This window comes from Epinephelus fuscoguttatus, linkage group LG18, assembly GCF_011397635.1.
Source record: "Epinephelus fuscoguttatus linkage group LG18, E.fuscoguttatus.final_Chr_v1".
Lineage (NCBI taxonomy): Eukaryota > Metazoa > Chordata > Actinopteri > Perciformes > Serranidae > Epinephelus > Epinephelus fuscoguttatus.
Window position 1 is genome coordinate 12519276 of NC_064769.1, and position 21836 is coordinate 12541111.

The 21836-nt window shown below is 43.4% G+C and overlaps 1 protein-coding gene across 11 annotated transcripts in view; it reads left to right on the forward strand.

The window, feature by feature from the left end:
• Positions 1 to 21811, forward strand: part of rapgef1b (Rap guanine nucleotide exchange factor (GEF) 1b) — a 55900-nt gene extending 34089 nt beyond the window's left edge. For 4 of the 11 annotated variants that reach the window (XM_049604948.1, XM_049604951.1, XM_049604949.1 and 1 more), the window contains 19 exons: positions 798 to 984; positions 1891 to 2409; positions 3233 to 3435; positions 7212 to 7373; positions 10411 to 10557; positions 11055 to 11147; positions 12105 to 12190; positions 12943 to 13048; positions 13743 to 13818; positions 14199 to 14283; positions 16075 to 16167; positions 16885 to 17070; positions 17373 to 17457; positions 17565 to 17659; positions 17762 to 17840; positions 17927 to 18028; positions 19998 to 20095; positions 20186 to 20314; positions 20573 to 21811. In XM_049604948.1, coding sequence (XP_049460905.1) covers positions 798 to 984; positions 1891 to 2409; positions 3233 to 3435; positions 7212 to 7373; positions 10411 to 10557; positions 11055 to 11147; positions 12105 to 12190; positions 12943 to 13048; positions 13743 to 13818; positions 14199 to 14283; positions 16075 to 16167; positions 16885 to 17070; positions 17373 to 17457; positions 17565 to 17659; positions 17762 to 17840; positions 17927 to 18028; positions 19998 to 20095; positions 20186 to 20314; positions 20573 to 20723 — 2682 coding nt within the window. In that variant the 3' untranslated portion in view covers positions 20724 to 21811. The remainder of the gene's footprint in view (positions 1 to 797; positions 985 to 1890; positions 2410 to 3232; positions 3436 to 7211; positions 7374 to 10410; positions 10558 to 11054; positions 11148 to 12104; positions 12191 to 12942; positions 13049 to 13742; positions 13819 to 14198; positions 14284 to 16074; positions 16168 to 16884; positions 17071 to 17372; positions 17458 to 17564; positions 17660 to 17761; positions 17841 to 17926; positions 18029 to 19997; positions 20096 to 20185; positions 20315 to 20572) is intronic. The other 7 variants (XM_049604950.1, XM_049604954.1, XM_049604955.1 and 4 more) reach the window with 4 other exon arrangements.
• The last annotated feature ends 25 nt before the right edge of the window (positions 21812 to 21836 follow it).

Genomic DNA, 21836 nt, shown 5'->3' on the forward strand with positions numbered 1-21836 from the left:
AACTTCATCTTTCTCACATGCCCCCATGTTGAACGTTGAATCCAAATCTGGAGAAAATTCTTGACTGGTTGAACTTATAGCGGTCCATTTACAACAGCAAAGTTATATCAAAACAGCTGTTTTCATACACAACTAGTGCAGTATAATTCAATTCATTTATCTATTGTATGCTCAGTGCTTTCCCAAACAGACAGCCCTTTCCGACAGTGAACTGAGCTGAAAGTGAGACTTTTCTATGCTCTCTTCAAAACCGATCCCCAAGGACAAAAACAGTAATTTTACCTCGCTGAATACAGGAGCTGCTGGTCTACCTCTGCTTCGATCAACAGTTTGTACTATTGTGTGACTTTGTTGAATTCAAACTAACCCTTTAAACACCAGAGTCACACAATAATACAAACACACTATTTTTGTCAATAGAGTCTGGCTTTGAAGAAAGCAAAGATAAGTTTCGCTTGAGATTCAGTTCCTAGTTGGAAAAGCCTGTCTGCTTGGGAAAGTACTGATCATACGACTGAATAAATGACACTTGAATGTTACTGCACGAGTACTGTGAGAGTTTGTGAACAGATGTTTGATATAGTTTTGCTGTCATGAAATGTGAACCCTATCTCTTTAGTTCATCAAGAATTTTCTCTGTTTTTGGATTATTCGTTGACCAAACGCGTGAGAAAAACAGGGTTGTTTTTTTTTTCATGAATTCAATACAAGGTGTGATATTGATGTACAAATAATCATTTCGGGGGTGAAATATACCTTTAAGAAAAAAGTAGTGCTAAAGGTCTTTGTCTTTGCAGCAGCAGGACTATGAGCAGGAGTTCCTTCAGAGGCGCTTCTCTGGGGGCAGCCAGTCCTATGGGGGCGACTCTCCACGCCTGTCTCCATGCAGCAGCATGGGGAAACTCAGCAAGTCCGATGAACAGCTCTCCTCCATGGAGCAGGACAGTGGTCAGTGTTCTCGCAACACCAGCTGTGAGACACTCGGTAAGGCTACAAAGGCATCAACGTATGAATTGGGTTCACCTCTGATTCTCGCATTGAATCCGCTTATCTGATCCAAATCCCTTTTAATTTAATATATTATATTCTAATATATTCTTTATTCTACACGACCACAAAATCAAGCTCCCATTCATTGTCTATGGAGCAGCTCCAGACTTTATACCCTATGACATCACAAGTTTGAGACTTACTTCTCTGGTGTCTGGCTTTGAGAGGAAGTAGCTTATGTTCATAAATATTGATTGAGCTTTCCTAGGCCTGTAGGCCATGGAAATAACATAGTGGGATTTTTAATTTAGGTGGTGTTCCCCTTTTAAATGTTGATCTGATATGCATTAAAGTTAAACTCTCCTGCGTTTGCCACAATAAGAAGATAATATCTCCGGAGAAGAGTCATCACTATGTTGATCTTGTTGAACGGCAACAATACACAGCCCATTTGCGGCCAAAAAGTTGCATTATAGAGTGATGTTTCTTCTCACTCACAAACCACACACATGCACACACTCCGGCTTACAAAGAGCACATTGACCAGACAACACCCAGAAGTTTCCACATACTGTAACCGTAACAGAATTAACATCAGTAAGCTCCAGCCAATATCGTCTACTGCTTGTGACGTGTCATTTTAAATGCCATATTCACTTCTGGTCATGAATGAGAAGCCTATTTATGTTTCCTGAATGTTTCCTACACTGCTCTTTGCTAATAAATAAAAAGGGAGGAGCTTATTGAATCTGGGTATTTTGCCTTCAGGGAACCAGACCCAAAATGGAACAAACCATTGCTAATGTGTCTTCAGTTGTTGTGAAGGTGTTGAAGTTCACACTCTGGTTGAGAGTTCAATCTAAATACATGATGACTGAAATGTGTTTTTTACTTTTTCAGACAACACAGAGACCTACGACCCAGATTATGACTTCCTCCACCAGGACTTGTCAGCTGGGGAGAACCTTCCCCCAATACCAGTAGGGGGGTGCCTGAGCCCCCTGCCTGAGTCTCACAGTGAGTCCTCTTCCCCTGTCCCGGGACAGCATCCCTCACATCCCCGCTTCAGCGCTCCTCCGACACAGCAGCAGCCAGAATACTGGACCCCGCAGCTCAATCAAACCAATCCCTTGTCCTCCCGCATCAGCGCGCCCCCTGCTCTTCCCCAGAAGAAGCGACGCAGCACCCAGACATCCCCCTTCCCTGACGGAGGCAGGGTGCTGTATGAGCGCTACCCCTCCCAGTATGACAACTTGTCAGAAGAGGAGCTGCACCCGACGCCGCCGTTCCCCCTTTTCACACCCATCTCACCCATGCCCCAGACAAATGGGGGCGTGTTCGTCGCCCAATACATAGCCAGCGAGAACGCAGATGTCCCCGCCAGCCCACCGCCACTGCCAGAAAAGAAAAGTAGACACAGTAAGTGAGGGAAAAGGAGGGGATGGGAACGTAATGAGGGACCAAAGAAAGGGATGACGGGGTAGAGGGCACAGAGGCAAAGGAAGGGACAGAGAGTCTTATGTGGGGAAGAATAAAGGAAAGGATGAGGTTGATTTAGGAGGGGACAGTGGCATATATGCTGCACTTCGTCATGAGTTCATTGAAGCAGAGCTTATGTCAAGGAAATATTCTACTGCGAATAGCAGCAGGAAGTGAATACCAGGATGTGATACAATGGGTCCGGCTCGAGGGGCACAGAGGGCAACATTTGGTCATTTCCTGACACACCTGCTACATCACTTCCTCTCAAGCTACTGTATGATGTCATTCCATACAATCAACCCTTCCTTTTGGTTGAAATGCAGTGTATGACTACATCAGTGTATGATTTCAAGAGGAAATGGGAAAGACATGGATTTTTTTACAGGGTAGAGAGGGTCTTATTATAGATGCTTTTGAGTTGCATCATGGGGAATGTATGATCAAGGGTTTTTGGAGCATGATTCATACTAGGGACAAAAATTTAAGATATCTTGGCCTTTACAGCTTAAATTTTTACCTGTCTTTCTTAACTACGTCTTTTGTATGTCTTCCAGCTTTGTGGGGGTGCAATACTAAATCATCAGAGTGCCCCTTTAATAAAAAGTGAGGAGTAATTTAATCCAAAAAGGGATATATGAATTTTTAGAGCACAGAATTGACTGTTGTTAAGTCCATTCTTGACTTGGTTGCTTTTAAAGTCAGACCTCTAAGCAAAGTAAACAATAAATGTTTTAGAATCTAATCCACCTCCCTACTTCAGTCCTCCAGTACATGCAGTTTGTGGAAGACTACTCCGAGCCGCAGCCCTCCGTGTTCTACCAGATGCCACAGAGCGAAAGCATCTATGAGCAGCGCAACAAGCGCTTCCAGGAGGTCTACGGCTTCAACGACTCTTTCAGCAGCACCGACTCAGTCCATGAGCCGCTGCAACCTCCAGCATTGCCCCCAAAACAACGGCAACTGGTAAGAAACTTCTCCATGTGTGCAAGTATGATGACAGTAACCCTTCTGAAGGACTAAAACCAGTTGCTTTGATATTGTGTCATTTCTCATAAACTACCAGGGTTAAATTAAATTAATCTTTGGCAAGTGGGTAGACATAAATTGTTTGGTCACCATTCTGAACTGTGTGAACAAAGCTGTAATTTAAATTCTTTTAAAGAAGCTGTATGGAACATTAAGAGCATTAATCTAGCAAGCAACTATTTGCTATGTAAAGATATGGTGTGGTATTGGCATCCTGAGCAGAGAATGAAGTCACGCTCCCTCTGTGTGTGATTTAATCTGAGCCTCTCTGTGGGTTGTTGTGGTAGCCGCGCTGGCTGCGCATGCATGTTAGTGCATGTGAGTCTCTATGAGTGTATACCAATGGCTAGCTCATTGCCCCCACTCTGCACTGCGCTTGTACAGCAGTTGCTGCTGATAACAGGACAGCAGTGGCGCGGAAGCATAGCATCCTTCAGGTTCCCCCTGGTATCAATGTTAGCTCTGTCAGCGCTGTTGCTGTCGTTGGCGCTGTTTATGCAATTAGCACTGTTAGCTGCTTGCTGCTAGCTCAGCCACTCTGAATCATAGATATGCTCTGAATGTGACTTAAATTGATCAGTTCATCTTCCTTAAATTGAAACCAAAACTTTGAGGCTGTGGAGCTTTTATTGATTCCGCTATCAATTTATGAGACAGAGATTGTTATGAGTGTCATGACGACAGAGTTACTGGCACATTTGAATAATACTAACAACTCTGTGTGGTAGAGCTTTATGCTGGTCCCAGTGTCTTCATGCTTGATGCTGGCTGGGAAAGAAAGAGTGGGAAAAATGCAGGGGCTAAAGTACATTCCTGTGGTAATCCTCATCAATTTTCTCTCGAGCCTCCTCCGATCTTGTTATCTCTCTCACCTAAGCAGTTCCCCCCTCCTTACCCTCACTATCTCCCCTTCCTGTAACCAAAGCAAGGGCCTGTACGTATGCGGAGGTGTTTGGTTGTTAGTGGGCGATAAGACCAGCCTTTATCAGCCCCACATCAGAATGAGTCCACATATCTTAATCTCGGTCAGCGTCTGGGTTAATTGAGACAGCCGTCTGACAGAGAGTCAGTGAGCAGACAGGGGAAGAGACACGATTGGATAGATCATAGCAGGGGAGGACATCCTGTGATGAGCCATGTTGAGGTTGAAATAACACCTTTTAAAGGACCTGAAAAATTCTTCTTCTCGCTGCAGTGTGAGTGATGAGGTCCCACGCAAACACACTATTTCTGCCAAAGTCAGACCAGTTTTGGTTATTGTTATTTCTCATTAGATATTTGTATTTTTTTTCTCAGTGTTCATCTAACTAGTTTGAAATGAGATAGGATCAGTTATAAAAAGAGGATGTCACTACTTCTCTGCACCAGTCACAGTTTAGCAGTATGCTAGATGAGTTTTTAAGTGTTCATTAGAAAAGTGCATTCAGTTGAGTGCAGATCTCCACCAGGCACCCCAGCATCCACCCGTGCTGACCACTGCCACTTTAGACAGTTCTTGTAATTCAAGCAGAGGCGGTGCAGTGCGTTTCAGAAGCATCCCAGTAGCTAATAAAAATACACATCTCGTCTATTTTTGACAGAGCCACAGCGCGTTGCACAGAGCACATCAAGTTATGAGGATGAATGTTTTTTTTTAATAACACAGCCATAAGTTTTTGATCCTTATCATCAATAACTGGACAGTATTACAATATTAAATTACATTTGTCTGCAGGCTACAGCACAACAAAGAAGGAAATAACAAAAATAAACAAATAAAACACATCAAAATAGAAACCATTTAACTACAAAGCCTGCTTGCTTACTTATGAAAGAAGCACAAATGTCAAGGAAAAATGAGCAAATCAACAAAATCTGCAAGTCTACAAAATCAGGTTGACAAAGTGTTCCACTTCTGAAATGCTCCCGGTGTGGTGTGACACAGTGCAGCTGACGAACAAACCTCATCACAGCTATGTCAGCAGGAACAGTTGTCCCGCTCAAGTCCCTTACAGTCAAGATGGCAGCAAAGATAACAAAAATGGGTACCACTTAATGCCTAGCTTTAGTGGATCATAACATATCGGATCTGGAATGATGGTCTGTTTCAAACTCTTTTTATGGATGTCAGTTGTTGAGCCATAGCGAAGGCCAAAATATGGCCTGCATCAGACTCGGTAAGACTTGTTGTTTTTACCATAGGAGACATTGGAAAAACTTGTGGCCCCTACCAGCTGGTTGAGAAGAGTTAGGAGTCAGCCATCAGCGATGGTATATAACAGTTTTTCACCAATTGTGAATCACCATGACCACAAGAGGTCCTATCGCACACAGTCATAAATGTGCACACAAAATATTAGGCTGACAGGTCCAGTAGTTAGTGCGAGATTAGTTGCAGACTTGGTATATATCACTTAAAGATGGCCATTGTGAGCCTATGGGTCATGTGAACTTTGAACTCCCCACCTCCATTGTAGAGAGTCAAGGAAATGAGGACTAGCGCAAAACAATATATATTAGGGCAAGTTGTGTGAGCCTCCTACAACTTTCCAAACTGGACAACAAAGCTGAACTGTACCAGAATTTTCCTTCTGTAATCCCCGCTGTAGAGTTACTGCATGTTCAGTAGATGGTCTGTGGTTTGCCAGATTGTCACATATGATATATGGTGTTTTCACAAAGGAACACACTTGCCTATTTTCCCTCGTTAATGCCCCTCATGTGTATTTAAAGGTGACAGATTGATCAGTGGTTGGCCTGAGGCTGTGCAGTAATGAAGACAGTACTGTTGTGGACAGTATACAGATGCTGCTTTTCTTCAGTGTATAGCTGGATGTACAGTGTCATAACCCAGTAAAGAAAATAGACTTTGTGGCTGAGTGGCAGTGTACCCGGCCACCTCTGAGAGTCTCTCTTCTTTCCCTTTGTGCATTGTCCTCTCTCTGTCACCACAACTGTGTATTTGGAGCGCTGTGCCCAGCTTTTATTTTTATCATTCTTTTGTCTGAGCGTACAGTCGAACTGCACTCATCTCTGCTCCTGCTGCAAGGCCTAATCTGGCCTCATGTTTTGGACTTGATGAGCTCGTGGCCCAGTGGAATAAGCCGGTTTGCCTCCTCCATAAACCCATGTTCCAGGCTTACACGCTTTGGCGACTTTACACGGCTTTGCAAAAAAAAAAAAAGTCATTTCAGCTGCTGCATGGATAAGGAAATGGGTGGAAAAAAAACCCTGAGCGGATCACATTGGCCCTGTTTAGAACATGTTGTAGTTGGCCTGGTTTCTGAAAAGCCCTTAAAGCTCAGGATATTAAAAGAAGGTTTATTGGACTGTCACAGTAGACAGAAATGTGTGTAACCTGTACATGTCACATGACCCTCTAGTAATTAGGGCTTTTAAGAACTTGCACATAACCGTAAACCCGTATTCAGTGGCACTTCAACAGCAGTACTCTGTCCTTTATTTACTTCCACAGCTAGTACGCTGATGCCTCTCAGCCAAACTACCAGAATCCTCCTCAGCTTTCACCACTTCGACTTCACTACTCTGCTGCTGAACTTTGATTAAATCTGCTCTAATTCAGTCTTGCTTACTAGTGTAATCAACTGTCCCCTTTTTTTCTTCTTTCTTCCTTCCCTTAACACCCGGTTTCCCCTCTTTGCCTTCCTTAACCCCCTCTTCTCTTACTCACTTTCTTTTCTATCTTTCTTTCTTCCTCTTTGTTTCTTTCTCAGGCCTCCCACTCTTCCTCCCCCTCTTCCTCCTCCTCCTCTTCTCTCTCTTGCCACCTCCAGCCGTCTGTAGCGGCCATGGAGGAGGCGGGCTCTGGGCTGGGCCTCAGCATGTCCGTTTCTAACTCCTACCTGATTGGCCAAGCATCCTTGACCACACCCACGGTGAGTTCCCCCTCCCCACATCTTTAAACCCCATCCCTCCACCTCCATTTCTCCACTCCGGTGTGGGTGCTGTGTGGTCCTGGACTGGTCCAGGGGCGGCTTGACCTCTGTGTGCTCCATATGTCATACAGTCTGTTTATCTACCCCTTGCCTCTTTGGAGTTTCTGATGCAGCCACCCCTCAAGCGTCGGTTGTTTGGTTGCTGTGTGGTCCTTAATTTTGTCCATCCTCCCGTCTATGTGTGCTTTTGTTTTGACAGTGTGAATTTGTTGTTTTGCTGTGTTGTTTTTTCTAGCTGAGGCATTAGATATGATGTTATTAATGTGTGCTTTGCTTGAGTGTGTGCAGTTATTTGTTGCCTCTGGCTAGTCAAGTTTGTGTGTCGCACTGAAGCATTCCTCCACATGACAGGTAATTATTTGACCCCTTCCCTCTTTTCCGTTTGCCTCAGAGATACAGTCAGTGAGTTGTGTGTCTGGAGCAGCTCATCCAAATATCACAAGAGACTGTCGGGCATTGGGTTGGGGTTTATAAATAGGGATGTGTGCGATTAGTCAACTAGTTGATTAAACTTATATACCCTTGATAGCTGGCACCAGAAATACTAGGCGGTTAAAGTTATAAAGGTATCCAGTGGAAAACGAGAGGAGTTTGGATTGGCATGTGAGACTAACTAGCAGCTCTGATCATCAACAAGTCTCCCTTTTACTTTTTTTCTTTTACATACACGCCCACACACAAACACACACATGTGCCCTCAGATTTAATGGTTGGAACCGTGTGCACATACCCGCGACCGGTACAAGTCCGCAGCTGTCCGTGGAAAGTTTTTCTGAGCCACACACACTCACACTGGTTGGATGTCTTCTCACTCAGCTGAAAAATAAGTGCTTTTGGGAGCACAAGAGATCCTGAGAAGCTTCAAAATGTGTGCTAGTTTGCATGCACACTTATGATACGGTGTGTGATTGCATTTGTTTTTTAATGGAGTCAAATCCCCAAATAAGTTTGCTACGTTCCACAAGCTCTCCTAGTTTTTTTCAGTCTACTAAATAGATAATAAACTCACTAAATGTCAACAGAGGTAATTTTCATAAACCTATTTTGCGTACATCCTCCGAATTCAAGTTTCTCTCTTTTATGCAACTAAAGACTAGCTGAAATGTTCTGTTGACTCATCATAGTCATTCTAACTCGGCAGAAACAAATTAATAGTCACCCTAAACCGTCTTGTTAGTCATCTAGGTAGTTCGTCCACAGTTCTAACAATCACTAATTCTGGTTTGGTTTAAATAAACCCTTAATTTACCTGTTAGATTTGAAAATATGCAGTTTTCCTCCAAGATTTCTTTCTGCCATTGTGGCTCTTTACAGTACTGTAACGTTGTCCCCACCACTCCCAGTCACCCTGTCTGTCAGCTTAGCCGCCTGTTCCATCAGTAGAGACTGACCTCTGGTGGCGTGTGGTGTGCACTACAGTCAATACATCCTCAACACAGCCTCTCCATATGAGTATAATGGACAGAAGAGAGCCTGTATTTTTTAAGGTATTGAACATTTTACCATGGGATTTCTTAATGCCCAGGTATACTGTAATATCCTGATGCCGCCCAAGCTTGATATACGCAATATTTTTCTTGCAACTTTGCTCAATTTTTACCATTTTTTGAGTGGTTTCTTAGTTTTATACTAGTCGACTAGTCTAAGTTTAAACATTTGTTAAACGTCTGGGGAACTGGCCATCAGGAACATCCCTATTCATAAATAACAAACTGCCCATTGTTGGTTCAACTGGAAAGCTTCAATTAGCAACAGGATCTTGTTAATAAATTAGCTTGTGGTTTATCAGACCTGTCTATTTGTTACAGTGGTTAGGTCAGTATTTTAGCCGGGACTGAACCATAATGACCCCATGGTGTGCGAGGCACCCTAAGGCATTGTGATCTCCCTTAGGATATCTCCAGTGGAATGCAGCACCAGATGGACCTGATGGGAAACACATTCCTCCTGTTTCTGCTCTTCTTCTTTCCTCCCCTCATCGCCTATTCTCTTCCTCCAGCGTCAGTCGCTGTCCACACACTCTCTCCTTTCTCCCATCTGTCTTAGTCTCCCCTTCACCGCCATGCTGTAACCTGCTCCCACCCCAAATGTGCTTCCACACCTCCCATTTGTCTGTTTCTGTGGAATGTTTGCATTCCTCAGCTCCTTGGGGCATGCTGTTTTTTTGAGGGGGAGTTGAGGCATGCCAGGAAAGCTGCTTTGCATATGTTGAGTGGAAAAAGAAAGAAATATTCAGTAGATCATTTCAATGTAGAAGTGTCGTGTGTGTTGCTGATGTTAGTAGACAGGATTTTTTTTAAAACGGCTGCTACAGAAAAGAGGAGAATGAGAGACTTTCATTTCCCACTGATCCTGCGTGTCCGTGCATGAACACGTGCATGCATTTGTGTGTGTGTGTATATGTCAGCCTAGTGTGTGCAGTGTTTATCAGTGATCTCTGTGTGTGTTGCTCCATGCTGGTATGCTGAAACAGGGCTGATGTGCAACGTGTTAAAACAGGTTACCTCTACCTCCCTGCAGACAGGCATCTCCACGGCTGTCTGCACGCACACATACACACACACACTCACGTACATTGTTAAGACATCTCTGACCACATACGCAGATGTGATGCTGCCTTATCTTGGAGTTTCCTTGTTCCTGTCTCGTCATCCTCCCTGTTATCTCACTGGAGATGTGTCTGTTGCCACTGGTCCCAGTTTAGCTTCATTTTTTGGGTGTTTGTGTGTGTGTGTGTGTGTGTGTGTGTGTGTGTGTGTGTGTGCGCTGTGCATTTCATGTTCAGGCACATCACTCTCACAGTCCTGGCTTAATGGAGGTGTCGGAATATGAGGTGAACACTTGAACCCCCCCCCACTGCTTCTTATTGTTCAGCTTCTTTTTCTATCTGCTCTGTCTTCACCTCTCTGATCTCTTCCTTTCTTTTTATTTCATTCTTTTTTATCTTTCCTGCTTTCCTTCTTTCCACCAATCACAGAGCTTGGACCAGGTTGCCTTGACCAATGCCACCATTCTGGATGGCAGCGGGGGCGGGCCCAACGGTTCCCTGGCTGGCTCAATGGGCTCTGTGGCTGTCTGTCTTCCTTCTGAGTCTTCTCTCACTGACTCTCTCCACACCTCAGCGGTGAGCTTTTAAAGGACAGATGTTGACGGAACAAGCAGGATACTTTCATGAACCGGCTCTCGAAGACAGATAATAAAATGTGCTACTGGACCCCTTCCCTTAGCAGATTGGCATCAGATTACAGCAGTTTGGTGTTCAGTATTGTTGCTCAGATGATAACACAGTGACTCATTCACTTAGTGGCATCTTGTTGTCATTATCACTGCCCACAAACTGTCTGCCGTCTGATTATCGGTCTTAAGAATCCCAGTTGAGCATGTTGCACTGCATGTTCTTTTTGCCAGTAAATACTATTACCTTTACAAATTATGCACTCTTACACCACCTAGTGGTGATGATGAGCTGGAAAGCACACCGCTCACTGTATAAAACCAAACCCTGGCTAGCTGCTTTTCTCTCCACTTTAAGCCACATATTCACTCTGCTGTTAGAAAACACTCTGTGCCCCTCTCCGCTCCCCTCACGCTTGGGTTTGTGTCCCTCCTCTTTTCCCATAGAGCGAGAGTGCAAACGACGAGGGTGGGGAGGGGGAGTACGTCAACTTGTACTCATCCAGCCAGGCCAATGGGGAGCTGCCTCTCTCCCTCAGAGTAAGTAGCTGACCGCCACCGGTGAAAGGTCAATTCCATTTACACGTCCCATCCCTTCTGGAATATGAATCAATTTGAAATGCGGCGAGGGATTTGAAGTAAAGAGGGCCCGTTTGACTGGCAGATATCACTCGCGGCACTCATCTGTTGCAGTGAGCAACTCTTATTGATTCATCTCTCGAACTGATGGCACTGAAATGGAATGTGAATGCAGCCAAACCTGACTGAGCATGACTTCAGGTCCTCGGGTTTGCCTGCGAGGGACTTCTGTGCTGTGGTTGGTGTCTGTGTGGGAAAAGACGTCCATCTGTATGTTGTTCTGACTGCCTGGCTGGTGATTGCTGTCTCTCTGGCTGTGCTTCAACTGTACCGAGCATTTAACCTTGTTCCGATCTAACACCTGACATGTCGCTGCTCCAAACGGGATTCTCAATGGTTCACTGGTTTTCAATTTTCCAATAACATTTCCCATAACAGCTTCTGTGCACCTGCGCATGTTTTACAGCGTGTGTGGTAGTGTTTGTATTCCCTTCGGCCAATGTGTGAACTCAGGGTGTGTTTAGTGATGTTTGGGTTGTGTGTGTAAATGTGAGTGAGAGGAAAATAGATGGCTGTGTGAGTGTGTGTGTGTAGTTTTACATTTGGTTCAGTTTCAGTGTGTATGACTTCTACCCTCTGTTGTCTTTCTGTTTTGAGTCTCATCTGTTAGGTTTTTACTGCTCACACTGAGGAAAAGCTGAATTCTACCCATCAACATGACAGTCTATATAAACATAGTGTTACAGACATTTGTACACAGCATCCATCCTCCCTTCCACCAGAAGTGTTGCATGCACTGATGGTTCATACGATCTCATCAATAGCCAGCCTTCTGTCACTGCATGGAACCATTCATCAGTGTTGTTCCATGTGACCCACAGCACACATGTTGATTATTGCCTTCCCCTCCACGATTAGGAAACAATCACAGCTGACGATGCACTTCAAGACCCCACCCCTCAGATGCCGTCCACCAACAGCAAAGAGGCTTTGGACAAGGAAAGGTAAGGGTCGTAATGTCTACATCTGTGTCCCACCCCCATACTACATGCTACCTGTGTACAGTATGCACTATACTAATGGTGAACTGGTTCTGAAGAAATCAATGTATGAGAAATGATGTAGTAAGCGTGCGGTCAGATGTCAATTAAACTGCAACAAAGTCCAACTGAAATCCCATTTAGTCATCCCTTTCATAGTCAAAGGTAAAGTTAAAATGTGTTTTAAATGTGTTTTGACAAATTAATGCAAAACTCAGAGGCACCATCATGAAACCAAAAAAAATATGAAATATGAATTTCTCTGTGATTTTGATGCAGATATTTTTGAGACAGACAGCTTTGACTATACTATATTTTATCACTTTTTTCAGTGTGAAAGCTTGCTTAGACTGAGTATGTAGTAGTGCTACAACTAAGGATTATTTTAGTGATTAATCTGCAGATTATTTTGTCATTTAACTTTTAATGTTTTTTCTGTAAAGTGCTGCTTTTAAAAAGCCCTCTATTATCTTCCAGAGCCCAATCTGATTCAAACAGTCCAAAACCCAAAGATATTCAATCTGCTATCATGTATGACAAATAAAAACATCAGATCCTCACATTTTACAAGCAGAAACCAATTAATGTTTTCTAATTTTGCCTGAAAAATGGCTGAAACAATGAATCAGTTATTACAGTTTCAGCTTTGTGTCTCAGAAAGTTGTGAATATTTCTGTGCTGATGACACACTGTATATGCTTGTCTGTTTGTTTTAGGAGGCAGAAGTCAACAGAGTCGGCTGGAAGCGATGAGGAAGACGTTGACGAGCTCTCTCTCATCGACCACAAGGAGATCATGAACAGGATAACACTAAAACAAGAGGTGAGACGGCAGCCGCCACCCCCAGGAATCTGCTGTGACAGAAGTGCGCAGCGCCGGCATACAAAGCACATTTTATCCTGTTAGTCCAGCGCAGGCTAAAGGTCACTGTGAGTCACTCAGATGTGAAATCAGATCCTGAGATGCACCACTGACAGCCATTGCTGCCCTCTGGAGTTAAGTATCTAAAATTGCAGAGCTGGAATTGATAAACCGCCCTCCTCCTACACCTCCTCCTCCTCCTTTGTCCTGTGTGGCGCAGTCTGATAGACAGATGTGTGAAAACGCTCCACTCTGCAAGGTTAGGGCCAATGTGACAGCAATGATTTACAAAAGGAGATTGGGAGGGATCAGAAATGGGTGGAGGGAAGATTCATAGCCTGTGATGACATTTAGAGCTGGTACAGGAGACATATTGCAGTGGTGGGGCTTTTATCATACACAAGTCTGACTTTTTCTTCGTCATCAGAGGAGCTGCTGCAGGACAGGGAGCGGTGGGGGCTGTTTAAGAGAGGGGAAAGCAAAAAAAGGCAGGCAGAAGAAGGAAAGGTGCAAGCTACGTTTTGGGCTGGGCTGCATCACTGCACATCAACTCTAACCACTCGTTTCCTCTCCTGCTTTCATCCACCTCTCCATCTTTCTGTCGTTCAATTCCTAAAATTGTTTATGCCTCACTTGCTCTCTTTATTTCTTCCAGAATGATGATGGCCCTGACGTTCGTGCTGGATCCGGAGACATTCTATTAGTCCACGCTACAGAAACAGACCGCAAAGGTACAGTACAGAACACATGAAGTCTCACCCTGTGTGTTTTGCTGTGAACAGTTCAGTGTGTTACTGTGCTTCTAGGTCACTGGTGCAGCTGTGTTTTGCTAGCTTGACAGACCTGCAGTCATTTTATATTCAAAGACAGGTTTATTTGTACTTGTAAAGTTTGACTGATGTGTTATTACTTTTCTGATCTTCTTATCTGAGTAGCATTTTAAATAGCCTCAGTCTGTCCCTTGTTCAGTTATTTACAATGTGTCAGTCTGGATATGTAGCCTTCACATTTGATGATGTGTTTTCAGCTTTAGTTAGTTAATTGGGAGCTCTGGCTGCATGTCAACTGAAATACGTTGCTTTTTTTTTCTTCTCCTGTTTGTGCTCGACAGATCTTGTTTTGTACTGTGAAGCCTTTCTCACTACGTATAGGACTTTTATAACCCCCGAGGACCTCATTAAGAAGCTACACTACAGATATCCTTTTCAAATCACTCAACTTGTCACTCTAGCTTTAATCTCTGTTTAGTTGGCAGTAGATTTTTTTTTTTTTAAAAAAATCCTTATTTACTAAGAAAAAGACTTCTTTATCTTGTTTGCTCTCATTCAGCTCTTACAAGCCTTCATAGATGGAGACCTCCAGCATGACCGTAGTCTTCTCCTGATGGACACTGCAGTCTAAATTAAATATCAGGGCTTGTTTTGATTGTGTGCCTTGGTAATGGCACTGCAAGAGAGCAAGTATCATGAAGACTTCCCTCCCTCCCTTCCCTGTTATGATGTAAAAAGCTGGCTCTCCAGTAGCTAACTTTCATGTTTAATGTTTTGTTACTGTTTGTAGCTAGTGGCCAGCTCACAGATCAGCGAGTATGGCTGTAGACTCTCGTTGCTCTGTAGAACTGACAATCAGAGGCGGAATATTACACAATGTGCCCCTGGACCCAGACATGCAAAAGCCCCCACCCCTCAGCAGGGCAGGTCCAACATGATGTCATTTCTTCCCATATTGCCTAGAGTACCCTGCCAATTTTAAGTCCTACAGGTAAACTGAGGTTATAGAAACACTCAGTTAAAAAAAATCATAATGTTTTATTTCTTGAGACATCTTTTGAATTAGAAGGACCCCCTGAGCCCCTGGGTCCCTAGGCCTTGTAGGCATGTTTGGTAATATACCCAGCAGCCCATTTTACGCTTTAGGGCTGCTATGAAGTCCCTTCTTTACACAGCCTTTGCATTTTTACAAAAATCCAAACTACGGCATTGTTCATATTGCCCCAGTGTGGGACTTTAAACGGCCTGCCAGGACCCAGGAAACAAAAAAGGTGTGATATGTAACACAACAGCACCGTCCTCTAGTGTGACATATAATGTATGTGTCAGCGGCGCTCTATAAACAACCATGGCATAACATGGCAATAACTATCTTTTACCATTCCTGTTATATGGCAGCTGATCTCATCCTCTATTCGGAGAGCAAGAACCTTCCAGACCTCATTTTTTTCCAATTTGCAGACAGTTTTGGCTGCTGTCCTTCTTCTCTTCATGAGTTAGCTGCTAACTGCTATCAGCCTCTTTTTAAATTTCCTGCCATGAGTGGCACACATAACATGTCGTCAAAATGTCACACCTGTCCGTGGTCCTGTCCTGATCCCTGAAATGTAATTTAAGATAAGTTAAGCCTCTCCTGTAATATTTCTGTTTCGATATCAGCCTGCCACTTAGTCATGTTCAGGAATGTAGCATGCACATAGGTCCATGCTTAATTACAAGCTAAACTGTGATAATAAGACAGTAAGCAGAGATAATGGTTTGAAATCTCTTCAATCACAGCTACAAATGAGAATTATTAGGAGAAGAAGTGCAGATGAGGAGGAGAATATCTCGAGCAGCCCCGCTGAAACTGTAGTTGACAACATCTGAGCCATGTGTTAATGGCTACTTCAGCAGTGCCAGTGAATCTGCTGATGAGGGGCGGTGTTTGAGAGTTGTGAGGAAGAGTTAAGTGTCAGTTCTAGTGCTGTCCTTTTGTATAGCATGGCTTTGGCTGACAACAGTCAACAATAAACGATGTTCTGATTCCAAATAAACCTGACACCTGTGTGATCTGACCCTCTCTACTGTATTTTAACATTGGTCATAGTGGTTGCAACTTCACAGATCTTGTCACATCACTTGATAAATGTCTAAGTACTTGTAAACTTTTAGTTGAACGTGTTCTTATATTTTAAATGTACAGTATTGTTTCCATTGTCCTTGACCACAAAGCACATACACCAGGTTCTGCCACAGTCCGGACACCTTCAAGAAGCGAGTCAGCAAAAACACGTTCTTCGTGCTGGTTCGTGTGGTGGATGAGCTGTGGTGAGTGAAACTTGCTCAGTTCCTTAATCCTTAATCTGGGGAAGACCTCTTTAGAATGTGTGGCTAAATAATGATTGTATTGATTTGCTGACCTCCATGAATGTGCTCCATGACCCCACTGCCATGGGTTCCAGCCTGCTTGTCAGGATCCCCCAAAGGCTCACAAGGGCCCAGTTGTTCAGAAGTAATGTGATCGGATTGGATCAAGTCTTGAAAATGGTTTGAAGAAAAAAAAAATGCTTTTAATCTGGATCATACCTTTGGATTGGGAGACCTTTGATCCAAAATGGGATTATCCTGACATAAGCAACCTGTGAAAAGGAGTACATATTGCTTTGCTTTAAAGGTTCATGAGCCAAAACTTTCAAGTAATGTATTAAGAGATGCTGGTTATGGACACCTGTCGGCAAACTGCATTATGTAAACTCATGGATGATTGTTTTGATGCTGGGATAAAATGATGAAAGTAATTCCTCAGGCATATGAGCCTACTAACAGGGGATTACAGCCTTATAAAAATGTTTCTCTGAACTCAATCATCATAAGAGCTCTACTCTGTTGTTCTGCAGACAGCTATAACCAGAAAATACATCCCTATCTCTGCAAGAGCATCTGGACATCTCTCTCTTTGTTCCAAATCTCCCTTTTATTTACATTTGATGGTCATAAATGTGCACGTCAGCAGCTGATTCAATTACTTTCTTCCTTCACCTCCAGCTTGGTGGAGCTGACAGAGGACATCTTGAAACAGCTGATGGACCTGGTGTTCACACTTGTGTGCAATGGCGAGCTCAGCCTCGCCCGTGTGCTCCGCAAGAACATTCTGGATAAGGTGGAGCAGAGAAAGCTGCTGCGCTACACTAACTCCCTCAAGCCGCTCGCTGCCCGAGGGGTCTCTGCAAGGTACTGTGGGGGTCAAGGGTCTTTTTCTGTGACTGGTATGGCATGTGTGAATAGAAGTGTCATGTAGCACCACTCTTAAGCCATACACAGAAGTATTTAAAGGAACAGTTCACCCCAAAAATCAGAAATACACATTTTTCCTCTTACCTGTAGTGCTATTTATCAGTCAAGACTGTTTTGGTGTGAGTTGCAGCATGTTAGAGATATCAGCCGTAAAGATGTCTGCCTTTTCTCCAGTGTAATGGAACTACATGTCACTCAGCTTGTGGTGTGTCCATCACCTAGTCTGTTTGTCCCAACAGGCCTGGAACACTTCATGACTTCCGCAGTCATGAGATCGCTGATCAGCTCACTCTCCTCGATGCTGAGCTCTTCTATAAAATTGAGGTACAGTGTCCTCTTTGTGTTAATCCTCCCAGTACTTGCTGACATTGATTAAATTTTGAGTCCCACGCAGTTGACACCAATTTGAACTCTTTCCTGTTCTCCTTCAGATTCCCGAGGTGCTGCTTTGGGCCAAGGAGCAGAATGAGGAGAAGAGTCCAAATCTGACTCAGTTCACAGAGCACTTTAACAACATGAGTTATTGGTAAGGCCAAAAATCACAAAATTCATGCCCTCACATCTCGCCATGTGTCCTTATTACACCATTTCATTAACTCCATACTGTTTGTTTTTCTTCATCCTGTAGGGTCCGCTCTTTGATAATTCAGCAGGAGAAGGCCCAAGACAGAGAGAAGCTGCTTCTCAAGTTCATCAAGATAATGAAGGTTAGTTAGCGTACACGTTTATATCCTAATTGTTGGGTAATTCTGTTGTTGAACACTGTAACATTTATACAATTTTTTTATTGCAGCACTTAAGAAAGTTGAATAATTTCAACTCCTACCTGGCAATACTGTCCGCCCTGGACTCTGCTCCCATCAGGAGGTTGGAGTGGCAGAAACAGACCTCAGAGGTGAGAGGATTGTGAGCTTTTGATATTACAAATCAACATGTAAAAACAAACATGTCCAAAGATGTCGTACATCTCTGAATCTACACCATAGACTCTATATTAGTCTTGCCATGATACTGGAATTTCTAACTTCGATACAGTACCTTAAAAAATATCAGTATTCAATACCATTTAAGATACCACAAGGAAAATTGACGGCATACAATTAAAAAAATGTGTTTAAAGGTAAATATAACAAGGCCATAACATGATGACGATGAGGAACAGCAGAGTGGCTGTAGCAAACATTAGCATTAAGAGAGAGTGTATCAATAATGCAGGAAATGAGTATTGAAACCTTTTAATATATTGACAACACTGCTGTGTATGAAGATGGATGACACGTCTCCATTTCCCCCCTCAAAATGAAGCCAAAATATTGCGGGCACGAGCGCTGCCATCTTGCACTTTTGGAGCCAGAGACTGCAGTGGAATAGTCTTTTTTTGCTGATATTAGAAAAGTTCCTGTCTGAGTGAAATGATCTGAAGTATCTAAGTGGCAGCCATGATAAGTGCTGTGTGAATACTCCAGATATTAATGAAAGGTGCTTCTTTTATTATCTCCTATAGCATATAGTCCATACACTGGACCATCCTTTACTAAAGGACTGGTGATAATGTCATCCAACAATTCTTCTCAGATTTTTGCCTTTAATGTAAACAGCTAATTTTTCAAAAACATATATTTTCTATTGCTCCCTATAGCCTTTGCTTATTCTGTTTTTATATTTACTGTTTTTTTAAACAGAGCCTCTCAGCAAAAACATTATACATGATTGTACTCATAGAACCTGAGGTGACAATAAACATCTTGAATCTACAATATCATAATCAGCATTTTAAGCATGTATGACACTTAAGAATTAGAATATGTGCAGTAGTAAATTTGTATACCTCACACATTATGTCTGTATAAATTAAATAACTATAACAATTATTTTCATACAATCATACAGATTGGGATTTATGTTGAGTACTAGTGGACAGGAGGGTGAGCATGAGCAGCCATTCTCAATGTGACCACCATTTTGTTTTACTTTTATGCCTGGTAGTCTACATTCTTTATTTCTTTTTATTTTATTTTCAACCTTGGCAATGAAGCAAGATTTTTTACCAGGTTGTAGGAAATAATTTTTTTTGGACTATTTGACTGCAGCCAGAGTCTGCGAAGTCACGTTGAGAGTTTGAGCCACAGTATCGAGTTCCTGCCCAGACACCCATCCAACCCAGTCATGAGCAGCACCATTGATCACAAGCCAATGATTGTCACACGCTGCTGTCGATCATGACGTCACACCCCCTTTCTAAAGCATCAAATAACTAATTAAAATCAAACCTATCAGAAAAGTGAACACATGAACATACATCAGCATGATACAGGGTACCCACGGGGTCTTAAAAACTTGAAAAAGTTTTAAATTTGAGTGGAAAAATCCTGGGGGGACCCTGTGATAAGACCTACCTAAAATGACCGACATTACGTTTGGGCAAAAGTTATTTGACGTGTGCTTTGAATATTTTTAGTTTGGACTGTGTCTCATTCGCTAACATGGAGTAGAGGAGGCGGGGTTTGTTATGTGTACTGCAGCAAGCCACCAAGAAGTTTTAGTTACACTTTTTTCCAAGGGTGGTCACCTATTCTAACTTGCTGTACTCTGCCTCTGATTGGCTTACCCTGAAATTCTCACTCCTGTACATCTCATCAACTCAACCAACAAAGGCAATATGTGCTAGCCAAGCAGAGGGAGAGTAGGGCAGGTCATGCCTTCGCCACCTTAGGAAAAGAAAATTTGCTTTGGGGAGCTGTAGCACCGTCCATCTTAATACACAGTCATTGATCTACACGTTTACTCTTTGGTTATAGAGCAGTATCATGATTATGCTACTCACGTTTCTCTCACATCACACTTCCACCTCATTGTTTTCTCAGGGATTGGAGGAATATTGCACGTTGATCGACAGCTCCTCCTCCTTCAGAGCATACAGAGCTGCCCTGGCTGAAGTGGAGCCTCCATGCATCCCGTACCTGTAAGTGAACAAATGTTTACGTGCACGTTTGAACTCAAACAAATTAATTAGCCGAGAGTCACAACCTGACATGGCTCTTTCTCCCTCCAGGGGTCTCATTCTGCAGGACTTGACCTTCGTTCACCTCGGGAACCCTGACCTCATTGACGGGAAGGTTAATTTCTCCAAACGCTGGCAGCAATTCAACATTCTGGACAGCATGCGGCGCTTCCAGCAAGTGTAAGTCCACCGGGATAAATTTACAGTACGATGAAAAGATGCACGTCATCTTGATAGATCATTAGAAAGCTTTGTGAACATCAGTCACAATAACACGTCATCATTCGTTTGCCCCTGGCAGGAAATACAACGGCTGCCTATTTTGATTTACATGAAATTTTACTATCTTAAAGCATCACTACGGTCTCCACACGGGCTGTTTGTTTTCTCACTAATGAATCACTGCATTCATCAAACCTGCACCTCTTCCCATCTCAGGCATTACGAGCTGAAGCGCAACGAAGACATCGTCTCTTTCTTCAACGACTTCAGCGACCACCTGGCAGAGGAGGCCCTGTGGGAGCTGTCGCTGAAGATCAAGCCCAGGAACATCACCAGGCGCAAGACGGACCGCGAGGAGAAGACCTAGGGCCCTGTGGGCCTCCGAGACTGACCTCCAACTGTGCTTCATGACACTAACTCCACTTTACTACAGACTGAGAGAAAGAAGAACGGAAGCTATCCGCTGGAGCTAATGGGAGACTCATTTTGGGGGATGCAGAACAAACTACAGACAACTGAAGCGTGGCCGAGGTTTACAAAGAGCTCTGCTGCTCTGGGAGATTGTATTTGGGATTACTGTGGCTCCGGCGTTTAGATGGGGAGAGATTCAGTGACTATGGTGAAACGCGAGGAAGCTTAGTGCCAAGGAGGAGTGAAGAATCACACAGAGCGGACAGGGAGACACTACGGAAATAACCAAAGTCTGCTCCCTGGGCTCTCTGTTTTAGAGTGGAGCTGTTGCGTGTATGTGAGATTGAGCTGAATGGTCCATTATTCTCCGAGTTGCTCCTTCCTCTTCCTTTATGTATGTGCCATTTGTTGGTCATCTTCTGCAACCCTCTCCTTCACTTACGAGTGCCCCCTCAAAGAGCAGAACCTCGATCGCGCGGCCTGCCCTGAACTGTAACGTCAACATGCAGGCCACAGACACGAGAATCTGCCGGCGGGGGGAGACACGAGGGGATTTGAACTCCAAGAGGGGATGACCATTAGAGACTGGAACCTATGAGTTTGTTTTGAAACATTTTGTGTAAGAATCATGTATGGTTATGAAATGTATTATATACAGTGCTCCTTTTGTTCTTAAAAAGGATGTTTATGCTTATGAGAAGAGCTTAGCTTCTCCCAAGTGCCATACATATGTGCACTAAAAAAAGCAAAGCAAAAACACAAAAGATAAATTACTAAAGATGCTGTGATATATGTATGTCATACTGAATCATTGTGTGCCGTGTTCAAGTGTAGAGAACCATCAGGCAATCACAATCATGTCCCGGTCATGTCAGTGTGTGGAAGAGTGTTTGTGTGTGACTGAAGTCCTCGGCGACTTGTGTGTTTGTCATTCCAAAATGTGCTGTAGTAAATCATTTCAATTCCTTTTTGGGATAATGGTCAAAACCAACACATCACACTGTGCTCTCAAACTCAATAAAACAAAACAGCTCTGTTTCTAAACACTGTGTCCGTCAGAGGTTTCATT